At 50.7% G+C, this 11,480-nt stretch overlaps 2 protein-coding genes across 3 annotated transcripts in view; one reads left to right on the forward strand and one right to left on the reverse strand.

The window, feature by feature from the left end:
• LOC113247411 (T-cell-interacting, activating receptor on myeloid cells protein 1-like) overlaps positions 1-11,480 on the reverse strand; it is a 56,031-nt gene that overhangs the window by 19,147 nt on the left and 25,404 nt on the right. The gene's annotated exons all lie outside the window — the stretch shown is intronic.
• Positions 2,211-11,213, forward strand: LOC123000116 (T-cell-interacting, activating receptor on myeloid cells protein 1-like). Of its 2 annotated transcripts, XM_057314060.1 has the most exons (5): positions 2,211-2,331; positions 7,985-8,020; positions 8,150-8,440; positions 8,731-9,027; positions 10,283-11,213. In XM_057314060.1, exons 1-5 carry the CDS (start codon positions 2,298-2,300, stop codon positions 10,423-10,425), a joined length of 801 nt encoding a protein of 266 aa, XP_057170043.1. In that variant the 5' UTR covers positions 2,211-2,297; the 3' UTR covers positions 10,426-11,213. The 2 variants fall into 2 exon arrangements, with proteins under 2 accessions (XP_057170043.1, XP_044236041.2); XM_044380106.3 differs by having other exon boundaries at positions 7,985-8,440.

Here is an 11,480-nt window from a genome sequence, read left to right on the forward strand (position 1 = left end):
ATTTTTTATACTTTGTAATAAAAACTATAATCTAAGTATAGTGCTTTCCTTAATTCTTTGAGTGATTCTAGCAAATTAATGAACCTGACAGGAGTAGCAGGGCCCTCCAAAATTTTAGGACATTGGTTCAGAGGTGCAGGTGACTCGGAAACACCCAAGCCTGCAGCTAGTGCCTGCAGTGAGGACAGGCTTGAGGGCCCGCAGCCTGTGAAGTCTGTGCTAACTCTGGGTGGTTCGAGTCCGAACTGCATTGCAGCTGGGAAGTGGCTCCTTCCCCGGCTGAACTTTCAGATTAGACCCCTGCCCTGGCTGACATGCTGACTGCAGTCCACAGAGGATCCTGCTCAGCAGAGCTTGGCTTCCTGGCCCCAGAAACTATGAGACAGTGAAGGTGTGTTGCTACAGCCACTGTGTTTGTGGTAATGTTGTTACACAGCAACAGACAACCAAAACGCTGACGCCCTCGTGTGCACCCTTCCACACAACAGACCTGAGACAAGGAGGCACCTTCACCACTGCTGGGGGCACTTCAGATGGTTTTCTGGAAAGGGAATGGGCTTCTGAGACAGAGCTGGGTTCCAACTCCTGCACCTGCCTCTCCCACCTCTATGTCTTTGCACAAGGGAACCAGCCCTGCTGCCCCTCACTTATTGTATTTCCAGTTAATCTGCCCCTGTGCCTGAATTTTACCAACTACAACTTGGCAGGAAGCACAACGGTTCACCTGCATCGTGAACTCAGCAAGTTGGTCAAAATGTAGGTAACCAGAATTTACATTTTTAAGTTGCAGCGACACTTTTTCCTACCTAGAGACAAAATCAGTGAGGGCAGTGAAAAAAGAATAGAATGTGGTCATTTCAGACTTCCTGATAATTTCATTTCCTAGCAAAGTAAGAGCCTATGAGTCACACACAGCTTTTCCAGGACACAAAAATGATTTGGGGTATAGAGACCATGGCTTCCCACAAGTCACTGCAAATCCTGAAGAACTTGGCACAGTGCCCATGCATGATGGTTACTCAAGCAGCGTGCTGCGAGGTTCATTCTGGCAGGAATTGGTCTGAGCTATTTTGCTGACATAAAAATGTACCCCACGACACCAACCTCGGCTCATGGAATGAAACCTACTGATTAATAGTGTTGCTCTGTAACCATGGGTCCAGGCAGCTCTGGAGAGCTCTGTGCCAGCTTCTCAGCATTATTTACCGGTAAATGTGGGAATGCTGATTTACACCGGCTCCTGTGAGACCCTCCAGAGGGCTCTGCCACAGGCCCATCACGGAATAAGAAACGCCAGCCAAGGATCTGTTTTGGGTTTCCTGGTTCTGAGGGGCTTTGTGAACATGCCAGTGAGTCCTGACTCAAGAGAGAAAGCCCGTCTAGGACACTGTGAGAAAGGAGAGAGATCCTTTTCGCCTGGGATACACACACTCATTGTAATGCTAGACATTCTTCTGCTGCAACATACAATATTTGGGTCCTACAAGTCTGCTTTAGCAACTGAACCTCACTGGTATAGTTAGTAAAAGAACTATTTGGTGGGACTCCTGGCTGGCTCAGTCAGTACAGCATGCAACTCTTGATCTTGGGGTTGTGAGTTTGAGACCCACGATGGGCATAGAGTTCACTTTAAAAAAAAAAAAAAAGGAACTATTTGGCCGTAGTCCTCAGCTCTTAAGACACTGGGCAATGTTGGGACACCTGGATGGCTCAGTCAGTTAAGCATCTGCCTTCGGCTCAGGTCATGATCCCAGCACCCTGGGATCAAGCCCCACATCAGGCTCCCTGCTCAGTTGGGGAGTCTGCTTCTCCTTCTTCCTCTGCCCACCCCACCCCCCCCATTCATGCTCTCTCTTGCTCGCTTGCTCTCTGTCTCAAATAAATAAATAAAATCTTAAATAAAAAAAAAAAAAAAGACAGTGGGCAATGTCTAGCAACCTGAGCATCCAGGATTTTCCAATACTCTCATCAGTGAAGTACCTTCATCTCCTCCGAGGAACCCTTCAGGCTCAAGCCTCAGGCATCTGCGGGGGGAGTCACATGTTTGATGCCTGAAATCTGAGACAGATGAGGACTTTCTGTGAACCACATCCTTGAAGCCCAGTGTGCAAGGACTATGTTGCAATCAGCAGCATCAACAACGTTTTCAGAACACAGTGCGGAAGGAGGAACTGAAAAGTCAGAAAAACTGTTACTTCCTACACTCTAGATACAGGGCCAGGCTGTGGCCAGCCCAGTTCCTTGCCCACCTGCGGACGACACAACCCAAGAAAGGCGCCGGAGAGTGACATGCTGCCATGATCCCTAGGCTCCTGCCACCCCTCTGTCTCAGTAAGTGTCCAGGGGCAACACATTGGGACCACAGAGAACAGAGCTGGTAAGAGGTCTGGACTGGGGATGGGGAGAGAAAATATAACATCGACTTTGGTTTATCGACAGCATACTATATACCAGAAATCTCCCTGAGGGCAATGCATAGGTTACCTCTAAACCAATGCTTTAGAAATTTCAATTACTCTCGTTCCAAGTTCATGATTTCTGCTGAACGCCTTTGCCACCTGTACTTTTTTTTTTAAAGATTTTATTTACTTATTTGACAGAGATAGACAGCCAGTGAGAGAGGGAACACAAGCCGGGGGAATAGGAGAGGAAGAAGCAAGCTCTTAGCGGAGAAGCCTGATGTGGGGCTCGATTCCATAACACCAGGATCATGCCCTGAGCCAAAGGCAGACGCTTAACGACTGCACCACCCAGGCGCCCCTGCCACCTGTACTTTATAGGCTTCACGCGTTTTGTTTTTAATACAGACTCAGCTTAAAGAAAAGCGCTTACAATACAAACTCTCCATACTATGAATAAAAATCCAGGTCAAATACAAGAATGATAAAGAAAGTGCAGCGATAAGGAAACAATGTTAGGATGTTATAACTATACCCTGGTCCTCGTCAAGCTTCTGAGCCTGAGACCTGCTAGTTCTTTGCTGTAAAGACAGTTAGCCACAGGACGCCTGGGTGGCTTACTTGGTTGAGCGTCTGCCTTCGGCTCAGGTCACGATCCCAGGGTCCTGGGATAGAGCTCCACATGGGCTCCTCACTCAGTGGGGAGCCTGCTTCTCCCTCTGCCTGCTGCTCCCCCTGCTTATGCTCTAACAAATAAATAAATATTATCTTTAAAAAAATAAAATAGAGGCAATTAGCCACAATCCATATGTATCAGAGGCTAGCTTCAAGGGGGCTTTCTTGGTGACATAACCAGAGGCTCTACAGGAGTGCTTACTGCATGTGATCACGTAGCACTTTTTTTTAAAGATTTATTTATTTGAGAGAGAGACAGACCCCTCATGGATATGCGCAAGAGTGGAGGGGAGAGGGGGAAGGGCTTTCAGGCCAACTCCACCCTGAGCACAGAGCCCTATGTGGGGCTCGATCCCACAACACTGCGATCACAACCTGAGCCGAAACCAAGAACCCGAGGCTTAACTGTGCCACCCAGGCGCCCCCATGTAGTGCTCTGATCGTCCTTCCTTCCACCTAAAATCATCACACATAAGATGGGGTGTATTCCACATTTGGGAACTACCACTCTGATCCACCCCTTCAAAAAAAAAAGAAAGAAAGAAACCCCGCAAGAAAGAATGGGGTCCACTTTTATAGATGAGGAATTGAATTTGAGTCTGCAAAGGGAAGAGGTTTGCCTCGGACTACACAGGTTTACCCCCTGTGCCAGTCTCACGGGGAGCCAAATCTCAACCCAGAACTGTTGAGCTCCAAAAACATCTCCACTCAGCCACAGTGTTAAATCAAGAGGGACACCTACACGGGGTCCATGGTATGGAGCCCTCTAGGCGTGTTTGAAAGGACTCGGGTTGGAAAAAGCCTGAGGAGGTAGACAGGAGTGGTTCAGAATGTCCCCAGTTACGGTGCAGAATTGTACCTCAGAATGAACTGGTTTCCAGAAACCAGCAAAGCTCGATATCCACAAAACGTCAGGGGAGGAGGTCTCGCCTCCACGAGGCCCTCTGCACCTGGCTTCTTGCTAACGCCACTGTGCTCTGATCCAGAGACTTCAGGCTCCTCCCCAGAGCGCCCCTAACGTCAGAGGCTCGCCTTGGGAAGACACGCCTGAGCGTGCTGACAGAGAATGCGGGGACTCGTGAACACCGCGTAGTTCTGAGGACTCTGCTCCTGCACACAGTCCTTGCGGGGCCTTGGGGAACGCATGTCCCTAGTTTCAAGTTCCCTCATCTTTCAGAGTTACTTTCACAGTCAGGTTCAAGCACGCATGACCGTCCATGCTCAAAAACATGATCTTTTCCTGTTTGCTATTACTTGCAACATCCAACCTCCTCTAGCTGAGTTAGGCACGACTCCACTAGCACCCCTTCCAGAGAGTTCCCTGGACACGCGCATGAGATTTTCACTCCTTTCATGGCTGAGTACTATTCTGCTTATGTAGGGATCACGTTTTGTTTATCTGTGCACCTGTGGGTGGTCCCCTGGCTTGTTTCCACCTTTCGAAGGTTCCTGATCTTCCTCACGTCAGTGAGATTAACCTTCTCTTTGTAAAGATTTTATTTATTTGTGCGTGAGAGGGAGAGCACAAGCAAGGGGAGCAGCAGGCAGAGGGAGAAGCAGGCTCCCCACTGAGCAGAGAGCTGGATGCAGGACTCAATCCCAGGACACTGGGATCATGACCTGAGCGAAGACAGACGCTTCACCGACTGAGCCACCCAGGCGTCCCAGATTAACCTTCTCTTCTCCGTGTTTGTCTTTGAGAGATAGTGAGTCTCTCCTAGTGGACTTCCTGTTCCCCCCTAAGCAACGAGGCCTCCGAGCAGTGTCCTGATGAAGACCGAGATGAGATCACAGGAGATGTGCTGGGGCCTGGGAGCAGATGCTAAGTCCCTTGTGACCTGAGTGTGTGTCCCACTGCTATCTACCAAGCCCTCAACCCGCCTCATGCTACCAGAGCACAGGCCACTGAAGGGATTAGACCCGCGTTTCTAAAAGATTTCTTTTTTTACCCCATGTGAAATAGGTTTTGCTTCTTAGCAGTGAAACGGCGGACATTACCAGGTCTTTTTGCTAAACCTGCCTACCTACCACCACAGTTCTCTGATCCCAAGATGTCAGGCTGCCCCACAGAGCATTCCTTACATCCCCCCCGACATCCCTCACAACACCCCCTCAAAGCCGTTCCGACCCGACTGTCTGGGGGAGTGCAGGAGAGGGCCGATGGAGGAGGGGCTTGGGACTGCAAAAGCTCCAAATTTTCATAGGCCCCAGAATGCCCCGTGAGCCAAGAGAGCGCCCACGAGGACTTCTTAGCCCTAATCCCAATCCCCTCGTCAGGTGTTCCATGCCATCGAGAATTTATTCGCAGACTCCCACTTTCTCTGGGCATCTCACACAGCCCAGAGACTTTCTGAGTCCCTGAGAATTTACAGGCTCTCGCAGGGAAGTCCTTGAGCTCTCGCCCTTCACTTTGCTCCTCACCACGACACAAGACTGCTACTCATGGACGGTCTGTCACCTGTTATGCAGAGAGAAGTGACTCCTACTGCCCACTCAGCGTGGTCAGTCAGCAGGGGACAGGCTCTGTGCTGTGGGTTCCTCTTCCTCTTTGTCAAGCACGGCAGGATGAACAAAGATCTGGGCTCCCAGGGCTTCAGTGCTCACAGACCAGGCTCCATCCAGACTCCAGACCATGCTGCTTCCCAGGCACGGGCACTTCTAATGCACTCAGGTGTCCACGGACATGTGCTCTGCCCACATTTCTCCTTCTTCCGTTCTCTCTGGATTCACTGACTGTGAGAGTTTTCGTTTCAATAACTTCAACACATCCATTATGCTCCGTTTTATTGTGGTAAAATACATGTAAATAACACTTATCCTCTTAATTCCAAGTATCTGGTTCAGTGGGATTTCAATGCATTCACAATGATGTGCAGCCTTCGCCCACGCTTCCTCATCTTCCCCAACATGAACGCTGTACTCGTTAATCAGTAAGCGTTTTTCCTCTCTTTCTCCCCAGCCTCCTGATAACCTCTATGTTCTGCCTGCATGAATTTGCCTATTCTAGGTACTTCGTGTAAGTGGAATCATATAGTATTTGTCCTTCTGCCTTTGGCTAATTTCACACAGAATAATGTTTTCCAAGTCCACTCATGCTGTAGCATGTATCAGAATTCCATTCCTCTTTATGGCAGAATAGTACTGCCTGTCTACACAGACCACCTACCTGGTCTCTATCCATGTATCCTCTGGGAGACACGTGGGTCTTTCCACTTTTTGGCTATTTATCACTTTTCTTTCTCAAAACCGTGGAGTATAATATTTTTGACTGGCCCGTGCAATCTTAGCACAAAGGCCTGGTAACTCCCCCCCCCCCTTCACTACTAAGACACAAAACTGTTTCATTCACAGAGGCCAAAAAAAAAAAAAAAAGAGTAAATTTCTTAGAAACATAGGTCCAACCAGTATCTGTGGAGTTAGAGAAATCTCTCTCTTCCAATAAATTCTATAAACAGGCTTGATGTTATTTTTAAAGAGATCTTAGAACTCAGGCGAAACTGATTCTACCGCAGCTGGGCATTAATGGCAGGACGTCTGTGACGGCCAGAGATGCACATATGCACTCTCACTTGCAAGTTGCTTTCTATGCCACCGGATTTCAAATACGTATGCTGCAGCCTTGAGAAATGTTTTTCTCGGTTTGGTGACTCAGCTGAATACTTGTATCACCCAGGAGATTTCGAAAGTTTGGTGCCTGAGCCCCATTCCAAGTGATTCTGATTCAAGGCTTTTGTGGTTTGGGCTGTGCCCAGGGCTCCTGAACCACCGCCGCCCCCCAGGGGAGCACAATGTGTAACCAAGGCTAAGGACAACCAGGCTGGAGTACCCTACAGAAGCACCTGTGTGGGGGACAGGGGAGGAGGGGATGTCTTCCCCTTTCTGGGACATCCACATGGATTCCCTGAGGCTAGTTTCAGAGGACCAAGCAGTAACCTCTGTCCTGCTTGGAGTATCAAAAGAGGAAAAAAGATCATGGCAAAGATGGGCTCAGAAAGTCATCAGATGAAAGGCTGAGGTTGACTTAATAGCCTTGTCCAGGGACAGAGCTCACTCCATCTCTGAGCCAACCCTCACTCACAAGTGGACACGGGTGACCTGGTGAGGTCTGGAAATGGAGCTGGCATGGCGGGAGGGGGGTGGGGAAGTTAGGGTGACGTTGCATCTTTTCACATCCTTGTAAAAGCTGAGCTGTGCTTACACGGGCATCTCGTCAGCTGGTCCGTGTGCATTTGTTGAGGTCCTACTATGGGCCAGGACCTGCACAGACAATGGGGATGCGGAGGTGAAGAACACAGTCTCCACCTTGCAGCTGCTCACAGATAGTGACATCCAGTGTCTCCCATGGCATGAGGTCCATAAGCTTCTATGAGCTCTCTCAGTTAAAAACAAATGTATCTTAGTTCATGTCACTCAAAGCACCAAGCAGCCTTCAGCAAGGGGGTTCCTCCGGCACAGGCGAGGCTGTCAGCAGATCCTAGGGTCCACTCAGGGTCTCAAACAACTTCAGAGCTGGCCTAGGGTTACATTCAAGTCCTGTGCTCCCACATCGTTCTCAAGATTCCTGCCTTCTATACCCCAGGGTGAGGTGGGGGGTCCACAAACTGTAATACCAGCTTGACAGAAACACCAGACTGAGTGGTTCAGGACAGAAGCTGAGAACAGAGGGGCTTGTGGACATCTGTAGAACCAGGACAGGTCCTGGGGCCGTGGGAGGAGTGAGCCGCACAGGAGACCTTCTGGGAGACACAGGGCAGCAGCTGAGAGCAGAGCTGCACTGAGTCCAGTGTGGGGAGACAAGAAGCCCCAGAGTACTGACCTCCAGGGTCCGAGCTCAGAGGCAGCCCCCAGGGAGACCCCTGGGGACGTGTCTCCAGGTGGCCGCTCATGTCTCATGGACGGTTCTCTTGCAGGGCTGTGTGCTGGCCAAGGAAGCAGGACGGCTGATGGTGAGTTCCTTCGGTCAGACCCTCCCTCTCCTTCACTCCAAACTCCCCGTATCCCTTCTCTTTCCTTCAGGGGGTTTCCTGAGAGCAGACAGGCCACCAAATCCCATCCTGAACTCTACTTCCTTCCAGACTCCCTTCCCAAGCCCTCCCTCAGAGCCTGGCCCAGCTCGGTGATGCCTCCCAAGAGTAATGTGACGCTGCAGTGCCAGACTTCTACCAAGAATGTCAACTTTGTTCTCAGAAAGGCAAGCACTTTTGTGGAGTCCGTGCCATCACAGGCATCCACAGTGGGCCTGGCTGAATTCCGTCTCACTGACCTAAAAAGCTTCAACGCTGGACAGTACACCTGTGAGTACCACAGACGAGAGCGCCCGCACATAACTTCACAGCCCAGTGACGTCCTCCTACTGCTGGTGACAGGTGAGGAGGGTGCCTCGGAGTGACACAGGGTCTTGCAGGGACAGGTGTGGGTGAGGAATCCGCGGGAGGGAGGGGGCAAGGGGAGATGGAGAAACCCAGAACAGAATGACCTGGCTCAGGTTCAGCCAGGGTTTGTAGGGAAAGTCTCCTTCCTGCAGTCAGAGTGGGAAGACGGTGAGACCAGGGAGCTGTTGTTTCCCCCACTTGGCGGGAAGCCCTGCCGGGAGAACAAGGTGGGTGGGGGACCCCGGGCTTCTCCCCGTGACCTTGGGGCCCTCCTTCTCTTCCAGGAGATTTCCCTAAACCTTCCCTCCAAGCCCACCGAAGGGGTGAGGCAACCGCAGGAGACACCGTGACCCTGCAGTGCCAGAGGCCAGACAATAATTTGGCACCTGTAATGTTCGCTCTACTGAAGGCGGGAGCAGTGGGGCCCATACAGGTCCAGACTCCAGCAGGGAAGGAGACAGACTTCTCCCTCCGGAATGTGACAGTCAGTGACACCGGGAACTACAGCTGTGTGTACTTCCTGATGAAGGCTCCTTTCTGGGCCTCGCACCCGAGTGATCGTCTCGCGGTCCGGGTGACAGGTGAGGCTTGCATGATTCTTAGGACATTTAAAATTTAATTAGTGTCTTGATAAGCTTGTTTTTATTTTGGCTATTTTATTGCTTTCTCCAGTTTTTTGACCTATAACTGACTTGTAACACTGTATTAGTTTAAGGTGTGCATGTTTGTTTTTGAACTGAAGAGCATTTCTTCTGTTACTTTCTGATCCCTGTCTCTCCTTCGCTTTCCCGATCATCTCCTTTTTAAATCTCTCCTTCCCGTTTCTAGTCTTTGGCCTTTGTTGCTTCGCATTCTTGGAGAATTTCTCAGGTTGTCCTTCCAAACGTGCATCCCGCCACCACCAGCGCCCCTCCTGGGCGTCCCTGAGAGCGGCGGGTCCTCCTGCTGACGGCACCTTCACGCGGTCCCATTCTCACTCTCAGGACACGCTGCTCCCCCAGCCGCCTGCTTCTGTGGCGCAGATCCAGTTATCTTCTAAACTGATCTGTGTTTGGCGGAACGTTGCTTCACTGGGTGCTACACCCCGCTTCCTCAGTGTTGCAAAGGTCTGCGCGTGCGCTGTGGTCAGCGAACGTTCTTAGTTAGGAAGCAAGGTCCGGGCGGGCAGTGCCGAGAGGTGTGGAGGGCATCCTGGGCTTGGTGGGGTCATCACGGTCTGTCCCCACGGACTCTGTCTCCAGGGAACCTTGTCGCTGATGGGTTCGGACACGAACTCTGCACTCACGGCACGGGCGAGCGGGAAGATTCAAACGCAGGTTCTCTAGGAACCAGGGCCTGTGGCGAGCCCTAGCTCTTCTTGGGTGAAGCTGAAATGAAATGCACGTGGTCCCCAGGCTCGGCTACTAAGCCTGAATTTTCTTGGGCTCACTGGCGGCACTAAGTCTTCGCTATGAGGAGGGGAACAGACGCAGTCACTGAATGACTTGTATTCTCTGTGCAGCAACTTTGGGTTTGGGGATTGCCCCTAAGCCCGATTCCTACCACAAGGAGGGAGAAGGGGAAAGGGCAGTGCGGGAGGGTGGAAATGAGATGAAGAGCAAAGAAATGAAGGAAGAGCGGTAAGACGAGAGAATTCAAAGGAAAGAAGACAAAGGGAGACCCACTACAACTCTCAGGAAACCCCACGTTGTATTCAGTGATTACAACGTCAGTGACGGTCCAGCTGACCACTGGCCAGGAAGCACAAGCAGGTGCAGGAGAGCCACAGTGGGCAGATCCACGGGAGAAGGAGGGGTGCTCCTTCCCGCCTGGTGCTCATCCTCTTCTCTCTCCCAGCAACCCCAGGTGCCACGTCGGGGGATTACACCACGGGCAACCTCGTCCGGCTGGGTCTGGCTGTCATCATTGTGGTGATTATGGGGGCTCTTGTGGTGGAAGCCTGGTGCAGCCAGAAGGAGTCTCCACGTGGATGTGCATAAAACAGCCGAAGGCCTCTCTTGTTCATGGGTAGGCGTAGTGACACAAGGTTCTCTCAACCCCAAACTCTACCACAGGACTTCTTGTTTCTCGACACGGGCACAAACGGCATTTTTGGTGGGATATTTCACCATATGGGACTGTCCTGTTCATTGTGGGAACATTTAGCACCGTTTCTCTTACCCATTAAAGAGCAGTTGAAGCCCCAATCATTTTGGAAGAAGATAGCAAGCATTACTGTACTTTTGCCAACACCCCTGGATGTGGAGGAAGGGAGTGGGGTGGGTCCCCTGGTGGAGAGCCTGTGTTTGGAGGCCAAGGACATAGTATTCTTCCTCTCCCTTCTTCTCCTTACCTTAGGTCTGTACTACCCTTACCCTTGGCTGCCCAGGGAAGGATGAGTGTCGGTGGAGAGCCCTGCTGATTTTTTTTTTTTTTAAGATTTTATTTATTTATTCGACAGAGATAAAGACAGCCAGCAAGAGAGGGAACACAAGCAGGGGGAGTGGGAGAGGAAGAAGCAGGCTCATAGCGGAAGAGCCTGATGTGGGGCTCGATCCCATAACACCAGGATCACGCCCTGAGCCGAAGGCAGGCGCCCAACCACTGTGCCACCCAGGCGCCCCCCCCTGCTGATTCTTAACAGTCCCGTGGAACCTGCATTCTTAGCTCTATGAAGAACCACTCGAGGACAAAAGATGGCTTCCCTCCCACTGTAGCTTCACCTGGGGCAGAGGACAAGCTGGAGCATAAAGACACACCTAATAAATGTGAATGACTTGAAAAAATACTTAAAGCTTCAGAGTCTGGCTGGGTAACCTGTGTAGTCACTTCCGTAGGAACCGTTATTCCACTGAAAAGCGGGGAAAACACTGCTTTCTGCATATTTATTATTGACTTCTCTCCATTGTCTATTTTGTGCTTCTGGACCAGCAATTAGTCAAGCATTTAAAGTTCCATTTTATCACACACATCTTTTAAATTTTATTTCACATAGTCCCAACATTTTACCTAATTTGGGGAGACCTCCTCTCCGTTCCATAGCATCAAGTGCTCC

This window comes from Ursus arctos, unplaced genomic scaffold, assembly GCF_023065955.2.
Source record: "Ursus arctos isolate Adak ecotype North America unplaced genomic scaffold, UrsArc2.0 scaffold_19, whole genome shotgun sequence".
In the NCBI taxonomy this organism is placed as follows: Eukaryota; Metazoa; Chordata; class Mammalia; order Carnivora; family Ursidae; genus Ursus; species Ursus arctos.